General features: G+C 54.6%; 2 protein-coding genes across 11 annotated transcripts in view; one reads left to right on the top strand and one right to left on the bottom strand.

Annotated features, from left to right (window-relative positions):
- Positions 1 to 1,986: 1,986 nt before the first annotated feature.
- On the bottom strand, positions 1,987 to 14,161 carry MMAB (metabolism of cobalamin associated B). 2 transcript variants are annotated; one of them, XM_080821802.1, is made up of 9 exons: positions 13,981 to 14,161; positions 12,786 to 12,847; positions 9,820 to 9,913; positions 7,937 to 7,994; positions 5,853 to 5,925; positions 5,528 to 5,625; positions 5,152 to 5,216; positions 3,723 to 3,782; positions 1,987 to 2,336 (listed from the first exon to the last, which is right to left on the bottom strand). In XM_080821802.1, the coding sequence occupies exons 1-9, from the start codon at positions 14,094 to 14,096 to the stop codon at positions 2,237 to 2,239; spliced, it is 726 nt and encodes a 241-aa protein (XP_080677928.1). In that variant the 5' UTR covers positions 14,097 to 14,161; the 3' UTR covers positions 1,987 to 2,236. The 2 variants fall into 2 exon arrangements, with proteins under 2 accessions (XP_080677928.1, XP_080677929.1); XM_080821803.1 differs by having other exon boundaries at positions 1,987 to 2,310; positions 13,981 to 14,146.
- A 244-nt stretch (positions 14,162 to 14,405) lies between these two features.
- Positions 14,406 to 26,249, top strand: part of MVK (mevalonate kinase) — a 40,790-nt gene continuing 28,946 nt past the window's right edge. For 4 of the 9 annotated variants that reach the window (XR_013967844.1, XM_080821395.1, XM_080821391.1 and 1 more), the window contains exons 1-7: positions 14,406 to 14,488; positions 15,415 to 15,506; positions 16,398 to 16,545; positions 20,411 to 20,555; positions 22,010 to 22,165; positions 25,460 to 25,563; positions 26,039 to 26,084. Coding sequence is in view for 8 of the 9 variants with exons in the window: in XM_080821395.1 (XP_080677521.1) it covers positions 15,429 to 15,506; positions 16,398 to 16,545; positions 20,411 to 20,555; positions 22,010 to 22,165; positions 25,460 to 25,563; positions 26,039 to 26,084 (677 nt within the window). In the remaining variant the exon portion in view is untranslated. Of the gene's footprint in view, positions 14,489 to 14,897; positions 15,112 to 15,169; positions 15,314 to 15,414; positions 15,507 to 16,397; positions 16,546 to 20,410; positions 20,556 to 22,009; positions 22,166 to 25,459; positions 25,564 to 26,038; positions 26,085 to 26,249 lie in introns of those variants that run through there. The other 5 variants (XM_080821396.1, XM_080821398.1, XM_080821393.1 and 2 more) reach the window with 5 other exon arrangements.

The raw sequence follows: 26,249 nt of genomic DNA, 5'->3' as shown, positions 1-26,249 counted from the left end.
TAAATGTATCCCCGCCCCAAGAGCCTGGCAGGGCAGGGGGAGGCAGGTGAGCCAGCACACCCGAGCACCCATACCCCAGAAGTCAGGATAAATACAATTTTCACATGCTATTTTTAAAAAATCCAAGTTATGGAAAAGACCTGTGATCAACAAGGACTCACACGTTTTTAATTTTTATATTTAAGTACTCTCTCTGCCCAACCTGGGGCTCGAACTTACAACCCCACAATTGTCATACACTTCTCGGACTGAGCCAGCCAGGCGCTCTGAGGCCTCATAATTCTAAGTAAAAGCAGCCCACTGTTTTCTTGCCGGATCCTGCCCTCAGGTGCAAGGGGGCTAGATCTTGGGAGCTTTCCCAACTGAGTGCAAACCTTCAGGCCCCACGGGCTTTGTGCCTAGTCGTGTGTATTGATGGCGGAGCTTTGCGTTCACGTTTCCCCGCCAGGCTCCAGACACGGGAGGCTATTTTGGGGAGTGCATGGACGGGTGCATAGGCTGCCTTTTTCTTTGGGCTCCGCAAGGCATTGAAGAGGAGCTAACATTCCCATCCAGTCCATCCTCCGGGCCCTCGGAGCTGGCCTGCTGTTCTCCCCAGGCTGGCGACGCAGGAGGCCCCTCCTGAGCTGCCAAATGGGCCCTGCGCCCGGGCCATGTCTGCGGGCCAATGCCAGGAGGAGGCTGAGACAGGACCTGGGGACCTGGAGGGAGAAAGTCAGGCCTGTGATGGTCCCTCCCGGCAAGGGCTGCTGGGGCCCAGGATCCGGCGATAGGCCAACTGTTTTGTTTCAAAGGCTCCCTTGATGCTTTATTGACTCAAAGACCTTCTCTCGTCTTTTGTAGGGTGTCTGACCATCACTAGGGGTGTGGGGTTGTCGTTTCAGTAACTATGTCCTGCTCCTTCCAGTAGGACCTGAAGGGGCAGGCAGAACGGAGTGAGGGGAATGGGTCCCTGTCCCTGTGAGCTCCTGCCGCCCCAGCCTGAGCGCTGAGCCCCTCCTGACATGCTGGTGCCTTCGAGGCGTTCAGCTCTGCCCCCCAGCACTGAGCACCCACGGTGTACCAGGCCTGGCACTAGCCACTGGGGGGCCCTCACCCTCACCCATGCTAGCAGGGGCCTCAGCCACGCCGCCTTGGCTAAAGAGGGTCAGCGTGTCCTCCTGGGAACCCAAGGACCAACCCAGCAGGATGCACCGTCCCTGTTCCTTTGGCAAAACTAGCAGGCACATGGTGGTGGCAATGAGAGCCAAAGTCTGCATGTGACTGATGGTCTCTGCGGTCGCGGAGCCGCTGGACAGGAGCCAGTGTGACCAGCTCCCTGAGCCGGGCTGGTGCCTGGCACTGAGCTGGGGCTGCTTGGTGAGTGAGTGATCGCTGCCGGAGTTCACCAGGCGGCTCGGCCCTGACAGGTTCCCGAGAGCCTGCCCTTACAGAGTCATTTCCTGCCATTAGCAGCGTGCTGTCTTCACGTTCTCGGGGCCGCCTCCTTGCCCTGCATAAGTATCCCCTTCCCAAGGACACAGCTGGCACTGGCAGAGTCGTTTCGTGTGGGGGCGGGGGGGTGTGGGCACAGGGGTGACAAGAGAAATGAGGTACAGCCATGGCACGGATCTCAGAGGCCGAGACCAGCAGAGAATGAAATCCTCCTCTGAGCAGTGCTGTTCCCTCTCACCAAGGTCTCTGCCTCGTCCCTCAGCGCTCCCCCACCAAGGAAGGCAGGCTCCCCTCTAGGAGGGTGTTTGGTCTCTGGGCTTCCCTCCTGCTGTGCACACCCCTCATGGGTCTGAACTGTCCCCCACCCCCAACATGGGCAGGGATGGCGGCTCAGAGGCGACTGCCAAATCCCCTCTGCCTTCCCCTTTAGAAACATGACATTCACAGTCTGTGTGGCCGAGCTAAATCTCAAGTCCATTTCCAAGGGCCTCTGGTTCCATTCCAAATCCCCACGGCCCCTAGGCTGGCAGTGGGCACACACACGCACATGGCTCCAGCTTGTCCCACTTTTATTTTTTTCTACGTGGCTCTTCCTTGCAGCAGTCACTTGACCTGACTTTCGGCAATACTCCATTCATTCATTCCCACATCCTCTGTGACCTGGGAGAGGCCAGGGGAGCGGGCAGGAGGCTCGTGCAGCCCACCCTGGCCAGGATCTTCAGAAATCGGGACAGGAAGGACACACTGTTCGCCTGCGAGAGAGGTCTGCAGATCTCCTCACTTGGCATTATTTCCACGTGCCTCAGGCTTGGTCCGACGGGTCATTTTTCTTGTATATTTTTTCCTGATTCCCCTCTTTCATGGCCGCATATCTGGCTAAAGTGAAGAGATAGTCGCTGAGTCTGGAGGGGCAGAGAGAAGTCAATGGGATGATTTGAAATGAGAGATCAATGCTAACCAGGTCCGTCCCATATTAGCCTTCAAGGAGAAAATATAAATCATGCCCTAGGAACACTGGGCAGGACAGGGGTACGTAGCCAACTCGGCCTTGATGGATGGCCCTCAGGCCCTCTTCTGTGACTCGGGCGACAAGGCTGAAGTGGGTCGTGCTGGACAAGACTGCTACCCCCATCCAACCTCACAGGGCTGACGCACCTGATGGCTGGTTTCTGCACCTGCCAGCAACTGGGACTGGGACACCCCAAACTGGAGAGGCCCAGCCTGCCCTTAGGACGGCCGCAGTGAGTTCAGGAAGCCGCCTCTCAGTGGTTCCCCCACTTTTCCTTGTTCCCATGCTGAGCACTGACCACCACCCTCCTCCTCCTCTCCTGCCCCAATCCTACTCTCTGAGGCCAGCTCCGTGCCAGGTCCTGCTGGAACCTTACCAGACTCATGCCCCCACTGGGATCGAGCCCCCACCCGCCCCTGCCTCCTAATGCCTGTCTCTCTGGGGGTGGGGGTTGGGAGCAGTGGGAGAGATTCTGCTTTGGGGGTCTCCCCCTTCCTGGAGGGTGGTGACATACTTTTATCTCACGTGCTCAGTGCTGCTTTCCTTGCTGAGGGAATGAACTGGACTATAATGTTCCCCAAAGGTCACTGCCATGATGAAGAATGGAACCTTCCTCATTCTTTTCAGGCCCACCCACCTCCCAGGAAGAATGGAGCTGCTTGGGTCATAGCCCAGTGGGAAGAGTGACTACAGCAAGGGGCCAGACCCTGGCTGTGAAGTCACTTTCTGGACACCCAGGACAGCTCCCAGGGGCCCCTGGGTTCTTAGCCTGCCCCTGGGCCCCCAGCTGTGTGAGCCAAGGCTTTAACAGAATCTGGTGGAGCCTCCCCAGGGCCAGCCCAGCTCACTGAGTCCTGCGTGGGGGGGCCCTGGGCTCAGATGTCCCTGAGCCCGCTTGGCCGTGCTGTCTCTTCTCAGTTCACATGGCCCCAGGGCCTTGCAGGGAGGGGCTGAGATATCCTAGCCTGAGCTCCCTGGTCCCTCAAACCTGAAAGTGGGCCCCTTGCTACACACTGTCCCTTTGTTTTTATGTTTTGTGCTGCCGGTATTTTAACAGCCTCTCCCAGTGAGATCATCACCTCCCCAGGGAAAGGGACGGTGCCTGCCTTGTTCTCAGCAGCATCCCTGTGGCCGGCTCGGCACTCAGCACGTCGCAGACCCTCTGTGGGTATGAAAGTAATGAAGGAGCATGTGGGGCCCCTGGCCTTATTGTTATTTGCCACAGTGGGCCTAGTTTTTCAGAGGGAGGCCTGGGATGCCCCAAATTCCATCTGAGTACCTGTTTAAGAACTTGGCCACGTTAGCATCCGTCTCACCCATCTGGACAAGGGGCACCACACTGGAAGAAGAGGAAACACCACATCACGTGCAATTCCGGGGTCCCGGGGCTGGGTCCCACACCAGCTGCTCCTTGCCGGTCCGGGTGCAGACATACCAGACAGTGGACTGTCATCTGCCCTTGCTAGGCCCCTCCTGCACATCCCCTCTGCCGCAGAACCCTTGCTGGGAGGTGCTCCCCTCAAACCGAGGCTCTCGGTCTGTGGCCCCTGTTCAAGCAGCTTTTCCATCCCTTAGGCACGTCTCCACCTCCCTGTCCTGTGGACCGAGGACCCATCCTCCGTAGGGGGCCCACTGCTGGGCCTTCAGGGTTTCTCCAATATTTTGCTATTAAGAGCATTGCCGAGATGGCTAGTTTTGTACAAATAACTGATTTGTTCTTTTGAGGCCGGAGCTCTGTTACCTGGGATCGCTCTGGCCAACTGCTTGGGCCCAAGAACCTTCCGTGAGTGAGGAAAGCTTTATGATGGGAGGCTGTGGACAGAGCTCAGCTCGGGAGCAGCTGGCTCACCGCCCCGGCCAGGACGTCACCTCTCTGAGCTCCAGTTCCCTGACTCCCGTATGCTGAGGGCTGCGACTGCCTCTCTGCCAAGGTTATCAGGTGGCACCAATGAAATAAGGAACAGGAAGTGCCCAGCACAGCCCTGCCAACTCTCCAAGTGGGGCTTTCCTTCCACTTCTCTGGAAAGCTGGCTGGCAGCTGGTTTCTGACTGTGTCCATGGAGGCTTTGCTGTGAGCTCTTTTAAAGTTTCTCTGAAAAGGCCGTCATGAGCTCTTGGGGGGGGGCCCCCTGCCCGACTCCACGTCAGAGGTGTCGGTGCAGCGGCTGGTGGGTCTGTGGTGAGCCTCCTCCTTAGGCTCCCCAGAGCCACGAGGGCTCCTCTGGGCCCTTCTCTACCCAGCAGTCGGCAGGGTCCCTTCGTGTCACCCCATGGCCTAAAACCCATCATCCATGGCTTCCTGGGGCTCTCAGGACAGGCAGACCTCTCTGCATCGATGAGGCCCCGCCGGCCTCTGGCCTCACTGTGCCCCACACACTCTCGCCCTGGACCCTGACACTCAGCTTCCTTTGTGTCCATTCCGTGCAGGGTCACCTCTGCCCCGGCAGTACCCTCGCCCCGCACATTGCCCCCCCCCGACCCCCCACAAGCCTTCAACTCCTGCCTTACAAAGCATCCCTGTGCCCACGGCATGTCCCTCACAGCCCTGCTCACGGTGTGACGTCCCCTGAGGACAGACACCTGGTCTGGCTGGTGGCCACCTGGTATGGCAAAAGTGGCAGGCGAAGGTCTGTCCATGGCCAGCTGGACGGCACGGAGCCAACCCCCCCAGGGCCTGCCCCTGTCCTCTTCCTCCTCGGCCCCCTTACCGTCTCTCTGCTCGGCGGCACACAGCCCGGCAGAAGTGCAGCACAGAGCTGCTCTTGCCTCCCGACTGCAAGGAGAAAGTGGGTGTTGGCAGGGGTAGAGGAGGGGGGAGGCCGGTGGCGGGGGCAGGCGTGCCCACAGCAGCCAGATGGGCTGACAGATACATAGGGCCCTGCACCCCAGTGGGCAGTGTTCTGCTTCCAGGGGCCCTGCAGGGGTGGGGAAGAGACTGGTGAGGGTCTGGAGGGGACTCGGGAGGCTGGGGGGCAGCTTCTGTCACCGGCAAAAATTAAAGAGGGGACTCAGTCAATGTCTGTGTGTTTCTGGGAACACGCCTGGCTGGCAGCCACCCCCTGGATGAGACCCCGCAGTGCCCACCGGCAGGATGAAGGCTGTGAGTGGGGGCAGCTGGCTGGAGTACTTGTCGATCCACTGCTCCAGCTCCAGGATGCACCCTGCCTCAAATGAGGCGTGTCCTGAGGGATAGAGAAGCAGAAAGACACGGCCATGACACCCACGGCCCACAAGACCAAGGAAACCACCCCTGCGTCCCTTCTGCCCAGGTGTTCTGCAAACCCCTCCCATGGGCTCGGGAGGTCCTTCCTTCTCGGGGTCTAGGGGCCAGGCTGCCAGGGGACCCAGGGGACACCCAGGACAGAGTCCACCCCCCCCCCACCTCGGGCCCTCCGAGCAGAGACATTACTTAAGTGAGCCTCCCTGGCCGAGGAGTGCGGCGTGGCCAGAGCAGAGCCGACATCCTGCAGCGAGCACTGGATCTGGGGAAGCAACATAGGGCAAGAATGAAGATCCACTCGCGGCAGGCCAAGCGGAGATGACGGGCTCTGCATGCAGAGGTGCTCCCTGGGCAGGCCTGGAGGGGACGCTCCGATCCCTTAGCTAGCCGGCATTTGGAGGCTGATGAATTAACAAGGTCGGCCTGAACCCTGTGCACGGCCGGCCTCGGACGCCATCTCTGCTGAGCGGGGCCCTGGGTCCTTCGGGGATATCCGGGTTATACCAATGAGGAGTGACAAGCACCCAGTGACGGCCCAGTGATAAGTATCTTCTCAACCCGTCTTCGCCTCCCACGTGCCCAGGCCCCATGAGGTTTTCTTCTTTTCTCTGAACTGACAGCTTTTGTTTTCCACCCTAGGACAGCTGGGCCAAGACACCAAACACGACAGTGCTTTCTAAACCACAAAGGACGAGCATCTGGGAGAACGTGGTCAGCCCCTGCATGACAACGAGCCACAGGCACCTGTGCCAAGGACACCCGCAACACCACCTTGGACCCCATGCCTAGCCAGAGTCCACTCAAGCTGCATGGGGGGCTGTCGGGTGGGTGGGGGCCGCAGCCACGGTGACAGCCTGCCAGGAGCAGGACACGGTGGAGGAGAGCAGAGGCCGCCCACCCAGCAGCGGACCGGAACCCTCCTTGGGCTGCCACTTGGGTGAGTTACCTGAGTGAGCCTGGTGTCTCTGGGGCTTCCGGGGGGAGGCAGGGTAACGATACTACCCCAGGGCTTGACCTCCTGCAGCATCTGCCCCCAGGACTGGAGGGAGCTGGCACTGGTTTGGGACTAGGACCCCAGCTCTAGCTGATTCCCGACCGGCATCCCCATGCAACATGGACAATGACCTCCAGCTCAAGTGCTTTTGCGAGGAGGGCAGGGCCCAGGCATCACTCCCGGGTAAAAAGTCACGGGCCGCACCCTCAGGGGGCCCAGGCCAGTGGGGAGACAGACGGATCAGACCATCTCACCATCTTGGTGGTGCCCGCGGGGGGCCAGGTGGGTAGCCCAGGCCCCAGAGGAGGTGATGTCAATGCTGTGACCCAGAGGACAAGGGCCTCGAGCACAGGTCAGCTCATCATGTCACTGGCCCACCTCCTCAGACTTTTCCCTCTGTAAACTCTGCTCAGAGATGAGCACATCTAGAAATGACCACGGGGGATATGGGGATATGACCATTTCTCCATTGTGAGGCTGCAAACTATCCTCCAGCGCACAGAAGGGGCCTTATTCACAGAATGTTCCAGCAATTGAAGCCTCCCATCTGTCTGCAGCCCCCTCACTACCCTCCATCTGTTCGCAGGAGCCTAAGTGGGCTCTGGCCTGGCCTGGAGGACTGCAATGGGCTGAGGGCTGACCTGCAGGGAGCAGTTTCTAGTCTCAGGTCACTCTGTAGACTGTAACCTTGTCTTGCATGTTCGGGGCGGGGAGGGGTGCGTGTCCCTCTCCACTGCCGAAGGCCTGTCTGGGGGCCAGAGCCTCCATGCTTCCTAAGTTGCACAACACGAATACTAACAGCCACAAAGTCCGAGGGCGGAGGGCTTACTGAAGTTGGCTTTCCTGGCTTTCTCCAGCCCAGGGGCTGCTGATGTCCAGGCCCGGAGCACCCTCTGGTGTGGGGCTGTACCATGCACTGTAGGATGTTACCTGCGTCCCTGGCCTCTGCCACCGGGATGCCAGGAGTGCCCCACCTCCACTTGTAACCACCAAAAATAACAACAGACGTTGCTGAGCGTCCCCTGGGAGGGGACAGAATTGCCCTGGGTCAAGTCCACTGCACGTGACACTTGCCCCCCAGGTGCTGGCCTCACCACCTGCCTGGGAGGGAGGATGGTGTGTGTCCCTGTTTGGCACGTGGAGAAACTAAGGCTCCCAGAGAAAGAGCGACTAGCTCCAGGTGACAGAGAGAGGAAGAGATAGTCACATGGCAAGTGCGGTCACGGCCGCCTGGCCGCACGGATAATAGCCCAGTGCGGGGTGAGATGGTGTTACTCACTTTCTGAAGCTCTTCAGCAAACGGGTGGCCTTTCTCTGTGATGAATTCCAAAGCAAACCTATGAGGAAAAAGAAAAGAATCTGCCTCTAACAGAACATGCCTGGGCCCTGCCTTACATGAGACAGCAAGTTTGCTGGGGGTGGGTCACCCAGCTAATACCGCTCAAACACATGGGGTAATTTTCTTGCTGACAAGAAGAATGTCAGAACCCTTCACTTGGTTAGCAGGCGTGTGTTGCTCAAAATACCTTTTCTCATACCCGTTACTCGACCAGTCAATGCTTCCATTTTCCGTGCCGGCTCTGGCCTGGTCCAGGCAGGTCTGTGTGAGCACAAGGGACACAGGCTCTGTTCGGCAGGACAGGGAGATGACTGCATGTGACCTGAGGCCAGCGCTCCGCAGGAAAGGGCTGGAGTCCTGGGAACCTGGCCTTGGCTGGGGTTCAAGGAGGGCTTCCTGGAGGAAGCAGTGCTAGAGGTGGGACTCTGAAGGCTGAGTAGGAGTTCCCTGGGAAGGCAGGTGGGACGGGGAAAGCCAAGCACCCCAGGCGCAGATCAGGACCCCAGCTCCTATTTCCCTCCAAACTCTGCTCCCTCTCTCTGCAGCAGGCAGAGTCCTGGCAGGGAAAAGTCAGCGGTGCCTTCGCAGGATTCCTGGAGGAAAGGCTGGCAAAGGGACTATGAATATGAGTATGGGAAGAGTTCTGGAAACTGACACTGGATGGCAAAGATGAGGAAAAGCAGGGGCTTGAAGGGGCAAGGGAGGGTCAAAGGTGTCACCACCCCAGGAGAGCTGGAACCCTAGTGTGCAGCTGACTGGGCGAGAGTCGCTGGGGAGCAGGAGCAGAAATGCTCCCACACCTGCCTCCACTAATGTCCCATCTGCTGGTGCCTCCTGTTGGCTGGACCCACCCAGAAGCTGGAGAATGAGGGGACTGGGGCTGACAGTGTCACCACCTGATGCAGGCCACCTCCTGGGCACACCAGGGAAGACAAGAATGAACAGCCTCCAAAGGGCCAATGAAGAACCCCCAGGGCGTCTCGGTAGCCCATCTTACAGTGAGAACTAAATAAACAAATGTGTCATTTGTGTGTCATTTGTCATCTAGTGTGGGACAGCTCTGTAGCCTGGACACCATCTGCCCTGGGCACAGTACTAGCCTCCTGCCTGGCACAAAGCAGGGGCTCATGTCCCTGAGACACAGACCAGGCGTTGGGCCCTCCTCGGAGCTTCGCCGCATCAGGCCCCCACTGCCTGCAGATGTCCCTCTAGTGTCTTTCTGCTCTCCAGCCCCAGAGCTGGGCTCTGGGACCATGGGCTCCATGGAGCACGGGGGCTGAGGCGCTCTGCTGGGCATGCCTGGCACATGGAGATGCTCATTCACTTGCTGACAAAGAAGCCACCGCTGAGGCATCCCCGGTCTCCTGCCCGCGTGGACTGGGGGCTGATGGTTTGCTGAGTTGCTTGACCCAAACCGTGATGGGCACCTCATCATCCTACCCCCGCGGCCCACATCATCTGGTGTCTGCCTCTCCCTGCCGCCCTCGCACACAGACCAAATCGTCTGCCTTCTCTACTCTGCTGGCCAACCGTCTGCATCTGCCGTTATCCGTCCTGAGCATCTCACCTCATACTTGCCTGAAGAGTGGAGGAGCTGGGGGTGGGGTGGGGTGAGGCAGCTTCAGACAGGAGCAGGCAGGGCAGAGGGAAAGGAGCCTACAGCCGGCGAGCCTCACGGACCAGAACACAGGCCCTGCACCGCCAGGCTGAGGCAGGTTCCTTGAGGGTTGGAAGCCCGACAGACCAGCCAGCACTCTTAGGAGCTTCACGTGAATTACGCAGACTGGTGCCAGTTCAAAATCAACCAATCCCGTTGGCCTTACCCAATGGCTGAACTTAATTCATCCGTCGTTCCCACGGCTTCAAACACTTGGTCATCTTTCGATCTCCTTTCTCCAGTGAAGGTGCTAGAAAACCCTGTGAAAAAATGTTTAGCTACTCGAGTGAAGATTTTTAAAATTTTCTTGATATGCTCCTTTTAAAGAAATTTTCCAGTAAGTAAATAAAATCTTTAAAAAAAAAAAAAAAAGAGGGGGGGTGCCTGGCTGGCTCAGTGGTTTAAGCCTCTGCCTTTGGCTCAGGTCATGATCTCAGGGTCCTGGGATCGAGCCCCACATTGGGCTCTCTGCTCAGCATGGAGCCTGCTTCCCCCTCTCTCTCTGCCTGCCTCACTGCCTACTTGTGATCTCTGTCAAATAAATAAATAAAATCTTTAAAAAAAAATTTTCCATCTGAAGTATAACATATATGCTGAAAAAGTGCTCAAACCGTAAGAGTACAAGCTGGGGGCATCTGGGAGGGGCAGTCAGTTAAGGGTCTGCCTTAGGTAAAGGTCATGATCCCAGGGTTTTGGCATTGAGACCCGCGTTGAGCTTCCCGCTCAGCATGGAGTCTGCTTGAAATTCTCTCTCTCCCTTTGCCCCTCCCCCCACTCGGGCTCTTTTTTTCTCTCAAATAAATAAAATCTTAAAAAGAATGAAGTGTACGTGTTGAAGAATCGCCACTGCCTGAATATACCCGTGATCAGCAGCCACACTGAGAACTAGAATAGGATCAGATCCCCGAAGCCCCCATGGACCCCATTTCCGTCGCTACTCCTAAGGGTAAACCCTACCCTCACTTTCCTGATACGCTTTTATTTTAAGCCCCCCAAATCATGGACGAACCATCCTGCTAAAGAAATGAGACACAGAGGTACATATTACGTATACATCATAATTGTATTTCACATAAAATCGAAGTCCTCTGTATCTCTGCCTAGGTCACAATTTACCCCTGTTCTCCCCTAACCACAGAGAAAGAGCACACCTGCTCCCCAAAGCCGGGAACGGGCCTGGCGCTCACAGGCAGGCTGCAGTTTTCTCCTGCTGGAACTCGGACGAGTTCAGGGAACACCATCTTATCAAGGTCCAAATGAGAGCCTCCCTATTCATGTCTGAGCCCAGAACACTGCCCAAACTGTAACCTTGACCAAACATCCCCATTTTCTGGCCAAGGCGAGGGAACGCTGTTTCTCTATCTATTACAGCTGTAGCCTCTCTTTGTTTCCCCCACCTTCTAGCTCAGAGTGATTTAAGAAACCCAACTATAGAATTAGCCTTGCTTCCTACAGCATCCAATCCAGAGCGAAAGCCCCACTTCCTGGAACTCTCCCCCAATCACCTACCATAAGCACGGTCCTACAACGAGGTCTTTCCAGTATCTTCTCACTGAGCCCACGGTGTGCCACGCAAGGAGCTAAATGACCCAGCTTGACTGGACCACATTGTCCTTCGGGGTCTCTGCTGGAGGGCATCAACACTACTTTCTGCTTGTTGTCTCTCGGCACATTTTCTTTTCCTTTTTTTTTTTTTATTGTGATAACATACACGTAACATAAAATTTACTGTTTTAACCATTTCTAAGAATACAGTTCAGTGGCATTAAATGTCTCCTGTACGTGGTCATTCACACTTTTACTACATAAGTATAGATCCCCCCAAAATACACATACACTAGTCATCTGCACAGTTTTAAACTTTAGAAAACGTGTCAGACTGACATGTTCTTCCACATTTCACGTTTTTTCTGTATGTTATGTTCCAGTATTGTTTATTTTTTTTCAAAGATTTTATTTACTTATCTGACAGACAGAGATCCCAAGTAGGCAGAGAGGCAGGCAGAGAGAGACAGAGGGAAGCAGGCTCCCTGCTGAGCAGAGAGCCCGATGTGGGGCTCAATCCCAGGACCCTGAGATCATGACCTGAGCCGAAGGCTTTAAAAATCTTTAAAAAGATTTTATTTATTTGTCACAGAGAGAGAGCACAAGCAGGGGGAACAGCAGGCAGAAGGAGAACAAGGCTGCCCGCTGAGCAAGGAGCCCGATGTGGGACTCGATCCCAGGACCCTGGGATCATGACCTGAGCCAAAGGCAGACGCTTAACCAACTGAGCCACCCAGGCATCCTGTTCTGGTATTGTTTAAATAATCAAAGTAATATCCGCTCATTACAAACAATAATAGGATAGAACAGAAGTATGTACCATAAACAATGAAAACCCTTCTGTTCGTTCCCTCTCAAAACTCAATCCCTCTCCCAGGTGTAAGCTTTCAGACTATTCTATGCCTATCTGAACCCATACATACATACACACACAACACAGTTTTATCCAAGTGGATTTCAATTACTTGGATTGTTCTGCAACTGGCTTTTATCACTTAATATATCTTGGGCATTATCTTGGGCATCTAAGGTGCTTGGGTGGCTCGTCGGTTAAGCGCCTGGCTCAGGTCACGATCCCAGGGCTGTACAACTGAGCCCAGCACTGGGCTTTGTGCTCAGGGCAGAGTCTGCTTCAGATTCTCTCTCCGTCTCCCTCTGCCCCTCCCTCCCACTCGTGCATGAGTTTTCTCTCTCTCTCAAATAAATCTTTAAAATATATATATTTTATATAGGTCTTAGGCATCCTTCATTTCATATAACATTTAATATTTATTGAGATCCATTACATAATTTTTAAGGACTAGGAACAATTTGGCAAATTTTTTTTTTAAAGATTTTTTAATTTATTTGACAGAGGGAGACACAGCGAGAGAGGGAACAGAAGCAGGGGGAGTGGGAGAGGGAGAAGAAGGCTTCCTTTTGAGCAGGGAGCCCAGTGCGGGGCTCCATCCCAGGACCTTGGGACCACGACCTGAGCTGAAGGCAGACACTTAATGACTGAGCCACCCAAGTGCCCCAACAAAACTTTAAGATAGAGTTGACTCTTTTTTTTGTGTGTGTGTGTGTGCATGTTTCACTTGCCCCTACCTTTGTCTCCTGTTTTGGTGTATATCTTGGGGATCTTGGGTGTCTTCAAGGAAGACTGTGGCCTGAGGAGAAATAGACATCAAGACATGGTGAGTGGGAATGGCTTACCCAGTGTGACACCACCCTCAGTGGGTCTCATCTTGCTGCTTGTAGCCTCAGAGGCAGCATTTAACCCTCCTCTGCTGACACCATTCCCCTCTTTCTTCCTAGTTCCACCCTTTGTGGGTGGGTTCTGTGTCTTGCCCACATCATAACTGCAGAGTAGCTCATGCTTAATAAATATTCACAGAAAGAGTTTACTGATCACTTTCCATAGTCTCACCACTGTGCTGGATTCCTGGCATTATCTCCTGGGCTGATCCGCGGAATCTTTCCACAGCCCCAAAGGTAGGAGCTACCTACACCCTTCATTTCACGTGCTCACGGGACGAGACTTGCCTTCCCCGGTCACCCAGGAACACACAGGGCTGGGATTCATGCCCAAGACTACCTTACTCCCCCCCCCAAACTCCTACTTCCACCCATCCAAACTCTTATTCTCTATTCCACAAGTCCCGGCATCTTGAAAAGAAAGCCATCTGGGCCACTAACATTCCGCGAAGCTTCAGGTACACTCAAGAATGAAAAATTGCTAAAAGAGAGTCAAATTCTGGCATTTTAAAATTGCCACATAAAACCTTTAATACAGGCTTCAATACTGAAACCCGGCATTACGAGGTTGTTCAAAACGTTCTGTTACTGTATCTATGAACTATATTGATCCATTATTAATTCATGGTACGCTTCAGGTTCCGAGGTCCAGCGATGGGCTGCAAGTTTAAAGGTCTATGATGACAGCCATCTTCACATCGTGTCGGTGTATCTCTGTGTCTTAAAGTAGAAACCGCGGAGGACAGAGTTCAAAATCTTAACTGAGGCCCCACCCGACTGCGAGGCCAGGCACGATGGCCCTCCTGGCCCCTCCGTGGGATAGGCCCTGCCTGGACACCTGACAGCTGGGCCGCCTTCGGACCTGTGCAAAGAAATCTTGGTCTCTGGCTTCTACGGTGCCCGCGTGGCCAGGTGACCGCTTAGGCCTAAGAGAGGACGTCACCAGACTGCTGCGGCGGTGATCTCATAGCGGTGTGACGTCACCACAGCGACGAAACCACCATTCCCGGCAGGTAGCCGAGTTACCCGCCCAGCAGGCACTCACCCGTCCCCGTCTTTCACGCCCTGGGGGCGGTGGCTCTGGAAACGGGGACACAGTAGCCTACCGGCGCCGACACCCCCGAGCAGGCCCAGGCGGCCTCCTAAGCCCCACACAGCCATGCGCCAGGCAGCTCGTCGGGGGCTGACCCCGCCAGGCTCCCGTCCAGGTCTGGGGTGACTCCACCTACCTCAGGCCGCGCCACCGTCAGCCACCATTTTCCATTGGTCCGCGGCTCTCTACCCAGGGCGGGACACTCCCAGGGGCTTGTTTTCCATTGGTTTACTGAAGGGGCGGGGAAAAGCACGGCCGCAAGGACTATGGATCCAGCGATGGGGGCAGCCATGACGCAGCGTGGTCGCCACACCTATTGGCCAATAGTCAAGCCGACTGGTAAAGGGACGCCCCAGTCGCGCGTTTTGATTGGCAGAGAGGTGGACGAGCCCCCGCCCCCCACGGGAGGGAGGCGCTCAGGGACTACGGCCGGAGCCGCCAGGGCATGAGGCGGAGGCAGGTGAGAACGCGGGGTTGGGGGGTTGGGGGGTCGGGTGGCGAGAGGTTCCGCCGGGCTCCCGGCTTCTTTGGCTCAGTGTCCCCGACTCTGGGTATCCGTCCCGAGCGGTCGGCGAGCTCCAGTGTGAAGTGATTTGGAGCTTCGGACAAACGTTAAGTTTCCCGGTTCCGAGCCTCAGTTTCCTCCACTAAGAAACGGGATCACTGTGGTACTTGGCTTGTCGTGCGGCTCGTGTCATATATTAAGGTAACGCACGCGAGGCCTATAATGGGTGGTAATTCTGCAGAGTGTGTAAAAATCGAAACCGCGCACACCTGCAGACTCACCCAGCAAGTCACTTCTAGGACTCTGTATTGTGGAGATCCTGGCTTACGTTTCCAAGAAGGGGTTTGACCGCTGTTTTCTACAGCCTATGATTTTTCATCGTGAGGCTTTGGAGACCGCCTGAAGGTCCAGGGAAGCGTTCCTTCTGGCCCATGATTGCATTTAAGTTTCTGCATTCAACAGTAGCAATAATAAAAGCTGCAACTAAGAACAGAGCCAGTGATGATAAATAATAGATCAGGAATGGAATGACTGTGACGTGCCAGACATTGCCAGGTGTTCTTCTTGCATCATGTAAGGTAACCTTTCCTAAAACCCACTGAAGTAAGTACGGTTCTTGTCCCCACATAACATGAGGAAACCAAGATTCCTAGCCACTGGAGTAGATGAGCGAAGATGACCTCACCGGAGAGGGGAAGAGCTGGGATTTGAACCTAGGTCTTTCTGTCTAGTGCGCTGCCTCACTGCACAGTCTTTGGGGCACATCGCAACTGCTGAATGGTAGCTGCCTTTTTTGTTCGAATGATGAATTTGAACTAGGCATTCTCTTAATATACTAAGATCTGGGGACTTTTCATCCTCTCTCTGGCTTTTTCTTTCAGGATTCTTAGGAGCCATGCTGTCAGAAGTCCTGCTGGTGTCCGCTCCAGGGAAAGTCATCCTTCACGGAGAGCATGCTGTGGTTCATGGCAAGGTAAAGTTCCCCAGAGCCTTTGAGAATTGGGTACCTCTTCTCCCCGACGCTAGCCATAAGGAAGCCTGGAGGCATAGCCTGGGAGTACGTAGGAGAGGAGATCAGTTTCTCTGCAGTGAAGCAGGGGAGAGACAGGCCTTACGTCCACTGAAGGGCTTCCCTGGCCTCACCCAGCACAGAGTTGAAATGTAAAGTTGTGCAGGTGGAATGACACAACCTGGAAGGTGGGCTTCAGTGGAGAAGAAAGGAGGTTGGAGCCCTGAGCCTGGGGGCACCCCAACATTCAGAAGTGGAGAAGATGAGGAGGAAACAGCAAAGAAGTCTGAGACATGCATTGTCTCATTTAACTCATAGTTAAATGGGCGTCATAGGACGCCCTCCGTGGTTAAACTTTGATTATCCCGTTTTGCAGATGTGGAAGCTGAAGCCTAGGAGAAGTACCTTGACCAAGGTCCTGTACACCTTAGCGGAACAGGGAATGAACCTAAGTCTATCTGAACTCATAGCTCATGCTTTTTCCACTACTGCACGCCTCCACTCCTCGTCATTCTTTATGTTCCTAGCTTACATTTATCTTTGCTGATGTGGTGATTGTGGGGAAGCCGTTCCGTGGTGCGCAGGACCTCCGAAGTTTTGCACCAGGAGGGCAAACATCAGTAGATATTAGTTCCTAACTGATGGGTAGAGGCTGTGCCACTTAGTGGGAGAGCATGTCAAGGTTGATCACTGGTGTCTGCCAAGGGCATGTGTGGGTGTGTGCCCTGTATGCTAGTATGTGCTCTCTCTCCTCATTGACATTGACCCCCCCCGGTTTAAGACTGGAGCCAAACTCTTTGTGCCTGCCCCCATTCTCCATGCTCAGGCTCATTGCTTTTGCTCTTTATTCTACAGGTAGCACTGGCTGTGGCCTTGAACTTGAGAACATTCCTCCGGCTTCAGCCCCACAGCAATGGGAAAGTGTGCCTCAACTTACCAAACATTGGTGTCAAGCAGGCCTGGGATGTGGCTGGGCTTCAGCTGCAGGATACGAGCTTTCTGGGTAAGTGCAGCAAGGAGGGACCAAGTGTGGGAAGAGCCTGGGCCCTGCCCAGAGGGGAAAGGGGACAGACAGCTGGGTAGTTATTCTAGGCTGTTTCTGAGAGGGCCAGAGACTAGCCACTCTGGGGGTGTTTTCTCTCAACCCCATAAAATTAGCTTAACTCACTTATTTGTTTTAAATTTAAGAGCGTCAAATGATAGATCGCATCTGTGTGGGCTATGGTGGACTGATTGTCAAGGCCTGTTGTTGGGTGAAAAACCACAAGATGCAAATAGCATGTATGTAAGGAAAGACCCAGATTAAGTATCAGTACATATGTACATGCAGGGGTGATTAGTGACCTCTGGGTCCTAAGGTCTGAGAGTGGACAGAGGGCGCCTTCCTTCTGTGGGATGGTTTTGACAAGGAGAAGGTATTGATTGGCATTGGGTGTCATTAAAAATAAAAGTAATGGGTACCTGATTGGTTCAGTTGCTTAAGTGACTGCCTTTGGCTCAGGTCATGATCCGGGAGTCCCGGGATCAAGTCCCGCATTGGGCTCCCAGCTCCACGGAGAGTCTGCTTCTCCCTCTGACCTTCTCCCCTCTCATGCTCTCTCTCACTGTCTTTCTCTCAAATAAATAAATAAATAAATAAATAAAAAATAAATAAAAGTAACATACTAATTGGAAAACAGAGTCAATAGTGAAACACCATCAGTAATGAAAAAAAGTCCCCTGCTACCACTGCCCCCTGGCCACTGCCCCCTCCCCCTCTGCCCAGCCCATAACTCTCAGCATTTTGGTGTTAATCTTTCTGGATTATTTTCTGCAGGTGGATAGTTAGATTGAGAGAGATGGGGAGGATATCTTGTCCCGTAACCAAAATCTGATCAGGCCATACAAACTTATCAGACATGTGTGGTTTTTTGTTTTGTTTTGTTTTCTTCAGTGTATCAGGACTTTCTTTCCACGCCAATAAATAAAGTCTCCTGTGCTGATTTTTAATAATACCGTGAATCTTATATCCACTCCTAAGCAGGCAGGGTTTTTCATCTGCAGGGTTGCTCGCCACCCGCACCAGAGCTGAAGGGTGTTTTCTGTCCTCCGTTCGTTCGTTTGCTATCTCCTTGCCCAGCTGATGCCTCATTGTTTGGAACAGTATTTCTCAGCCAGAGTGGGACAAGTGGGAGTGCTCTGGGGGTCTTTTCCTAACTGTTCCCTGTCCCCTGGGAGGATCAGTCCCCAGCAAGCCACTTCCGAATATTGCAGGAAGATGGGGGAACCAGCGAAAAGCCCCATTTCCCAACCAGTCAGGCCTTGGGATCCCCTGGGGAGGTTTTCATTGTTGTTGTTGTTGTTGTTTTTTAAGATTTTATTTACTTATTTGACAGACAGAGATCACAAGTAGGCAGAGAGGCAGGCGGGGGGGAAGCAAGTTCCCTGCTGAGCAGAGAGCCCGATGTGGGACTCGATCCCAGGACCCTGGGATCATGACCAGAGCCGAAAGCAGAGGCTTTAACCCACTGAGCCACCCAGGCGCCCCTGTTGCTGTTGTTCTTAACAATAGGGACAGATTCCTGCCCCTGCCCATCTCCTATTAAGAATGGGGGTCATGGTGGCAGGGGACCAGGCAGGTGTGTGTGTGTGTGTGTGTGTTTTTTTAAGATTTTATTTATTTGACAGAGACAGCCAGCCAGAAAGGGAACACGAGCAGGGGGAGTGGGAGAGGGAGAAGCAGGCTTCCCACTGAGCAGGGAGCCTATCTTGGGGCTTTATCGCAGGACCCTGAGTTCATGACCTGATCCAAAGGCAGACGCTTAAGGACCGAGCTACCCAGGTACCTCCAGGCAGGTGTATTTTGAAAAAAGCTCCCTGGGTGATTCCAGGAACATCCTCAATGAGGACTTTTGGAGCAGACCCAGACCTCTTGCTTTCCATGGTATACCAGGCTCCCCTCCCCGAGGTTGGAGATGTACCCCTGCCTGTGTGAGCCTGGACAGGTCACTTAACCTTTAGAGCCTCCATGAGCAGAGTCCTGTGGCCTGGGAGGGTTGCTGTAAGGATCCAACTGGCTAGGAGGTGGCCCAGGGCTGGGACACAGTGTGTAGTATGTGTGTGACGACTTGTGAGTGATTTCCCCAAGGAGAAAAAGGAATACGGAACATAAGCCTTTCAGAGACATGTTTCCTACTAGATTTCCAGGCTCTTCTGTCTTTTTCTTTCAGCGTTCTCTTGTTGGTTCCCAACAGTAACAGAACACCGGGAACATTTCACTGGGTACCCTTGTGTGTGCCCGGCACTGGACCAGTATGTCATGGTTGTTGGCGCTCTTAGAATCCTCCAGCCTGCCCTGGACGCAGGTGGTGGTATCCACCCCCATGTTATGGATGAGAAAATGGAGCTTCAGGGGCCAAGTGCCTCAGGTCACACGGCACTGTCAGGGATGCAGAAAGGATTCACACCCAGATCGTTCTTAACTCTCCAAAGTCGTCTTTTTTTTTTTTTTTTAAAGATTTTTATTTATTTATTAATTTGAGAGAGAGAGAGAGAGAGCATGAGTACAGGGGGAAGGGCAAAGGGAGAAGCAGACTCCCCACTGATCAGGGAAGCGGGGCTCAATCCCAGGATTGTGACCTGAGCTGAAGGCAAATGCTTCAGCTGGTGATTCAGCTGGCTGAACCACACAGGCGCCCCTAAAGTCTCCAACGCCTTAATGAGTCATCCCATTTCCCTCACAGCACTCTGAAACGTCCGTGTTCTCAGCAACACTGTTAACTGGCTCGGCTGCCTTTAGCGTGTCGTTATCTTGTGGCATATATAGGGCTTCATGCGTACCCTGCCCTAATGCAGCTTCTTGCTGCTGCCCACGCCAGTGTCAGCACTTCGCGTTCTCAGGTTTCGAGTGTCCCGTTCTCAAGAGTTGTTTCAGGAGAGGGATGCGTCTGGGGATTAACTGAATACTGCCTTTGGTTTGGGTTTTGTACCGTGGGGGTCAGACCCAGACCTTCGAGAGGGGGAGCTAGCCTGCCCTCCGTGTGTGGATGTGGGTTTCAAGACAACCATTAATTCAGCACGTACTACACACCAGGAGCTGCGCCACGGGTCTTACGTCCCTTATTTCAGGTTATCTCGGAGGAGGTACTGCTACTCTCCCGGCCTACCAAGAAGGGGAACTGAGGTTCAGAGAGGGGAAGTCACGTGCTCAAGGCCTCAGAGCCAGTGAATGGTACCGTTGGGATGCACGCCCAGCTCTGCATCCCGAAGGCACCCGGCAGATGCGGCCCTGGTGGTAGGACCGATGTGGTGAGCCCTGTGCCTGAAAGGGGTTAATCTGATCGAGCAAAAGGCTCTCAGGTCACCAACCTGATTGAGCAAAGGTTCTCAGAGCCCCTTCAGCCAGGACATCAGGTGCACAGTCTATAAACGGCTGCCTGCATCTTTTCCCGATTGGCAGAGGAACAAGGTCTGCGGTTTGGCATTGCCAACAACATGGCTGTGTTTATCAGTGACACAGTAACTGTAACACAGCCCTGTTTATCTTATACAACCTTGAACCAGGACACTCTGGCTTTTGTTAGCACAAGCTCAGCAGCCCAGAAATGGTAGTCAAGGTCAAATCACATTGCTGTGATTAAGTAAGCTTACAAAAGAATGAACTAATAAACGCTATGTGGTACTCTGTGGATAATCATCCTGGTGTCCCTCTCGTCTTCTTTAGCATTCCCTTGCCCCTCGGCCCTCACACCCTTGCCGCTCCGGCCGCACCAGACCGCGCATCCCTGTCCTCAGATGCTGATCTCACACCGGCTCAGGTTTCTGTGTTCTATTGTCTGTAAGTGCGCCTGCAGCCCTCTCACCTAGCCACCTGTGCTTGCTTGTGACAGAGCAGGGTGACACCACAGCGCCCACTGCAGAGCAAGTGGAGAAGCTCAAGGAGGTGGCTGGCATCCCCCAGGACGGCACCAAACCCGAGGGCCTGGCCGTGCTGGCCTTTCTCTACCTGTACTTGTCCATCTGCCGGAAGCAGAGGTGCGTGCTTGGTCTGGGGAAGGTGCGAGTGAGGTCTGGGCCCAAAGCCAGGTTCCTGCCCCGGCACATAGCTTCTCCCAGGCCATGTCCACAGAGGCGGCCCTGCTGCACAATCCCACCGGCTCCAGGAAAACTCTATGAGGAGCAGAGTGAAGACTGTGTCCGCCCCACCCCTTAAGATAGGATCTGGGCAGTTTGCCGTCAGAGAGGCCAGCTCCCGGGGGATGGTGGTGCTGTGGAGGCCATGTCACGTGGTTATGGAGAACCAGACGTGTTGGGGCCAACCCCACGGCGGCTGCTTACCAGCTTCCTTGAGGTTCTTATCTTCCCTGGGCCTCAGTGTTCTCCTCTGCAAAATGGGAGTAAGTGAGAGTCCGTACTTTATAGGCTCCGTGGGAGGGTGAGTGTGTTTATTTATCTAAAGTGTGTGACACAGAGCTTGTTATACAGCTTGAGAAGTATGAGCCATTAACATTCTCCTAAGAAAACTGCCGGAGGGTTAGCAATATTATATATGAAATGAGCCTAGCTCTGTCCCTAGCCACAGTGATTTTCACTGTGATTTTTTTTTTAAATTTTTTTGGTCCCAGGCCCAGTGGGAAAGCCTTAAGGGACAGCTCTTTACTGAGACAGCAGGTACTGGTTGAGTGGGTCCCAGGGGCCAGGCATGGTGCGGCAGGCACATTCACAAATGTCCCAACTCTTGCTGTCTGCCATGGGATTTCTAGCCTGAGCGAGAGGGCACATCCCTTTCCGGGAAGGGGTAAGCGTTTCAGAACCTCCTGTTCTGAGTGGGGTGGACATGTGTGGTTTGAAAAGCAGATTTGGCACTATAATTTTATAAATGGAAAAGTTTATAAAATTTATGAAAAGTTTATAAAAATTATAAATTTTATAAATGGAAAATTTTATTAATGGGAAATACAGAACGTGAAGTTTAACAATAGCCCTTGCTTGGGGGAAATACAACAGGGGAACATCCCAAAGAAGGCCGTGGTGAGGAAAGGGGGTCGGTGAGGGAAGCTAGGAATGGCTTCCGTGGGTGGCCAGGAGAAGCTTCCCGGTGGAGAGGACATTTGAGAAGGGTTTTGCAAGCTGGGTAGGCATTTGCCTGGGGGAGGAAGAGGCACAAGGCTTTCCCAGGCAGGGATACAAGCGGACAGTGGGCACAGAAGAGCCTCACCTGTGTAGGGAACAGGAAGGAATTTAGAGAAATGGTCCATTCAAAAGGGAACCTCATGCTTTAAATGATTCTGGTACCTCTTTCCAAGCTGTCTGACTCACCTTGACTTCCTGCCCATCCCGTAGGGCCACTTTTGGGGTCGGCAGATGTCTCCGAGTTCGGAAACCTAGGCTGAAGGCTTGGAGTGAGGCCCTGCCAATGTCCAGTTCTGGGCCTCTACTGCTAATTCGATCTCAGGAGAGTCATGCTCTGCACCCCCACTGTGTTTCAGGGCCCTACCCAGCCTGGATATCACGGTGTGGTCACAACTGCCCACTGGGGCTGGCCTGGGCTCCAGCGCCGCCTACTCTACGTGTATGGCTGCCGCTCTCCTGACCGCGTGTGAGGAGATCCCAAACCCGCAGAAGGACGGGGTGTCTGCCAGCAGGTAGTCTCCGCCCTCTCCCTGCTCGCTGTCCTTTCCAGGCGCCAAGACCCGAGTGTGGGTTCTTACTCGGAGGAATCCCCACCAGAGGTGTCATGTGGCCATTGTACAGATGGGGAAACTGAGGCACAGAGGCCAGAAGACGGGGCCAGGCTACACAGCCAGGGATGGTAGAACGAGACTTGCACCCGGGCAACCTGAACCCAGAGTCTGACCTCTTTGCCCCTTAGCTAAGCCACTTCAGGTCCCCCACCCCTCACCCCCACCTTGCCTCACTTGGGTTCAAGCGCCTGTGGTATGGGAGAAGGAACCTGAGCCCGGATGTAGGGAGCCATTGGGCCCACTTCTGCTGTCAACTCACTGTGGGACCTCGACCTTGGCCCAGCCGCTGTACCCCTCGGGGCCCTAGCGTCCTTATCTGTAACAGGTTGGATGGTTATACGAGAAAAGAAAAAGAAGTAGAAGATGCCAAGAAAGAAACACGGGGGTATTAGATGAAGGCATCACCCTTTGTAGGAGCCCTTGTCCTCATTCCATGGAGAGGGCATTGCCTCTGCCATTCCTACTGTAAGTCAGTGAGGCCAGTTGGGACACTGTCGCCAGCAGCCATGTCTATCACCTTGAGCAGCCATCCCAGGCATGAAGGTGATGCCGTCTGTCCTGGGCCCCACCTCGGGAGTGATGGCAGTCCAGAATCCAGCCTGGCAGCTTCTTGGCAAGGTCTGTCCCTGGGCCTATGGGGCTCAGGGGGGCCCTCCCGCTGGTGGCCTTGGGTACCCACTGTGTGCCATGTTGAGGGGACCGCTGGACCGCTGGCCACATCTCTCCCCCAGGGCAGCTGGCCGGAGAGAAGGCTGCTCAGGCTGTGCTGGGTGCCAGGATGGATGTGGCCGTGTGTTTGCTCCCAGAGTGGTGCTCCCATGCCCTCCCTGCCTGCTGAGGGGGCCCAGGCCGAAACAAGGCCACGCTGCGCCAGCCTGTGGTGGAGGACCTCTTTCCTCCTCCAGAACTCGGTTTGGAGGTTTCCTTCCTCTGCCCTGAAGATGCTGTGCTTTCCTGATGGCCCGGGCCCCGCTGGGTGCCCTGTCCGGTCCATTGCTTTCTCTTCTGACACACAGAGGTTAAAATACAGTTGAATTCACACTAAGGTCCCTTGGATCCTTGTGGCCATGGCAGATCCGGGGGCGGGGGTGGGGCTCTTAATGGGGTTTGTCTGTCGGCATCCTTCACACTTTCTTTGGTTGGTTCCTGTGCGTGGAGAGAAGTGGGAGGGGTGGGAAAAAGGTGGCTTTTGTTGGGGGAAGAATCCAGAAGGTGATGAGAGATGCACCTGTAGGTAACATAAGGTGACGGTTTTCGAGGATTTCAGGGAGGTTTGGCTGGTAACTCGCTGCAGGCCATTGCTTACCCCTTCTCTCTGGGCTCTGTTTCCTCCTCTGGAAGCAACTCCTGATGGGCTTTTGGGGGGCCCTCCAGCCTTGATGTTTGGTGATTCTGTGTTACCATGGTGCTCGTTAGCATGTGCTAATCACGGATTATAACCTAGATCAGTGAAGGCCTGCTTGCCCTGGGTCCCCCCAATAGACTTATATGTATGGGGCAGCAGACCAGCTGTGTTGTTCAAAGGGCACGGGTGACTTGTGAGTTTGTGTGCGTGTGTATGTTTGTGTGTGTGTGTGCATGGCTTCCTTACAGCCAGCTCTGCTGCCTCCCCTGAAGACCCAGTCTTTCCTTCCCAGGCCCCAACCCATGCCCTGACCCCAGCATTTCCAAATCCTACAGAACTGGAACCCAGTCTCCTCTGAAGAGGGGGGTTAGAAATCCGAGCCGCTGAAGGATGAACAGTGCGCAGAATGGGAGGGAGATTCACCTCTGTGGAGACGGCCAGGTCCAGGGCTGGGTCCAACTGCCCCTTTGCCCCATCGTTCACTCGCTCTGCAGTTCCTGGAAAGGCCTGACTCTTGCCCAGTCCCAGCTGCTATGCGGCCTCAGTCTGGAATGTTTCCCTTGCACATCTTGCCTTGCTGACTCCCCTCCACCCCACCCCCGCCATCCCTCAGGCCCTCCCCTTTCCAGATGTGGCACACCCCATCCTCCTGCATCGCCTCTATCTCCTGGGGGTTGTAGTTAAATACTGATTGCTGCTGGGTACCCCCTGTGTGTGAGATGCCGAGCCTCAAGCTGTCAGGGGCCATGTCTGGTTCATCCCCTGTGTGAGCTTAGTCACAGGCCTACAGTGGGTACCCAGTAACTATGGGACAGACGAGGGAATCTTGTCGGCACCATGGAGCTCAGTCTTGGGAGCTTGGGCCCCAGTCCACAGGTGTGGTGCTCATGTAGTAGTGAGTGGCACCAGCATCTGCTCTACCCACCTAAGTGTCAGTTTCTTCTTCTGTAGGAGGGGATAGTAATTGTACCTTCCCTGTAGGGTTTTTGTGGGATTCCAGGAGACGGCCACTGGAGAAAGGCTTCAGCTCAGTGCTCGGCACTTGGTGATAGCTTTGAGCCTCTCAAATCACCATTCGAGTTGGGGGGCATCACATCCACATTTGGCCAGTGAGGAGAGAGGCTCAGAGGGGGCAATGGCCTTCCCCAAGACCCCACAGCAAATGAGCATTGGACCAGGCACAGGGAAGGGGTTGACCATATTCCTTATTCGGTAATTCATGGGCCTGGGGTCTGCCACCCAAACTGTGTATGAGCCCGCACGTCTCCCGAGCAAGACAGCGTGGCTGCATGCTTAGGAAAGATCCAGAGCTGGTCCATGCTCACAGGACCCACTGAGGGTGTCTGGGGCTCCTAGAATCCACATTCCTGGCGGGCTTTGGGAAGGGTCACACGTCTGCTCCCTGGTCCTCATGGCAAGGGTTCCAGAGCAGATGGGTATGTGAAGGTTTGTGACAGTGTAACTACTGCCCGCCACTTGTGGACACCTTGTTCGAGACCTCTGCAGCCAGCCCTGGATGGGCGTGACCATCCTGCAGATGAGGACAGTGGGGCTCAGACAGGTTATGTAACGGGCCCAGAGTCCCTCGCTGCTAGGGCTGTGTGCATTCAAGGCCTGGTCTCCCTCCACAGTGCAAGGTGGAGGGGGCTCCAGAGGCAGGGAAGGTACAGCATGCTCTGAAGTGGAGAGGTTCTAGGCTGTTCTGTTTCTGCATTCGAGGGCCCAATCCCCTCTGACTTTTTTTTAGTCTCCAGCAAGCTTAACCTGTGGATCCTTTACCCTGCTGCCCTCGGTGACACTGGGCCCGCACTGTCTTCTGAGGTACAGATGAACTCCTGTGTCTTTTCCAGGTGGGCCCTGGAGGATTTGGAACTAATTAACAAGTGGGCCTTCCAGGGGGAGAGAATGATTCATGGGAACCCGTCTGGAGTGGACAACGCTGTCAGCACCTGGGGTAGGGGCTGCCTCAGACTCATTTTTCTCTGTTTTTAGTATTTTATACGTTCTTAGGACCATCGTAGACGCCCAGGCCCTGTCAGTTTGGATTCTGAGGGAAATATCAGGGCCTTGCCTCACATCTGAATCTAATCTCTGGGGGGGTCGGAGCAGAGCCTGGGAAGCTACAGTTTCGGGGAGCTTCCCAGGAGGGTTCCTGTGGTAAAGCTACAGAGCCACATCAGCGGGACTCCCCTCCGGTGAGGACTTATAGGACCTGGCCACAGTCCAGGCCCTCCCTCCCCACTTGGCTGGTGGTGTGAGGCCATGCAGGCTGGAGGGCAAGCAAGCCTTTGTGCCCTCCTGGACCTTGTGTACCTGGGCCTGGGATGGGGGACAGAACTCTCATCCCAACCTCAAGCCCCGCCTCTCTGCCAAGAGGCAAAGATGCGTAGCTTGGCCTACAGCTCTGACCCACCTCTTCTTGTCTTTAGGAGGAGCGCTCCGGTTCCAACAAGGAAAGATCTCCTCCCTAGAGAGGTAATTCTAGGCCGGAGCAGCAGCTCCTGGCACGGCTATGGCAGTGAGTCCCAGGGCGGGGGAGGCGGGCCTCTAACCTCATGGTGAGGGACACATGTGGGCCGCGTTTCCCTGGGCTTTCTCTCTCCTCCCCCGTGAGGCTCTCACCTTCTGGGCTGCCGCTCT

Source organism: Martes martes (genome assembly GCF_963455335.1).
Source record: "Martes martes genome assembly, chromosome: 13".
Classification (NCBI taxonomy): Eukaryota; Metazoa; Chordata; class Mammalia; order Carnivora; family Mustelidae; genus Martes; species Martes martes.
The sequence above is the reverse complement of the archived record's forward strand: the minus strand, read 5'-3'. Positions and strand labels throughout refer to the sequence as shown.

Bases quoted from the DNA above. Each gene is read 5' to 3' on its own strand.
- MMAB (XM_080821802.1), bottom strand. From the start codon at position 14,096: ATGGCTGTGTGGGGCTTAGGAGGCCGCCTGGGCCTGCTCGGGGGTGTC. The intron at 5,926-7,936 runs GTGAGTAACACC...TTGCTTCCCCAG, and splicing joins TTGCTGAAGAGCTTCAGAAA to ATCCAGTGCTCGCTGCAGGA. The intron at 3,783-5,151 runs GTAAGGGGGCCG...CTCTTCTTCCAG, and splicing joins TGCCGCCGAGCAGAGAGACG to TGTGGTGCCCCTTGTCCAGA.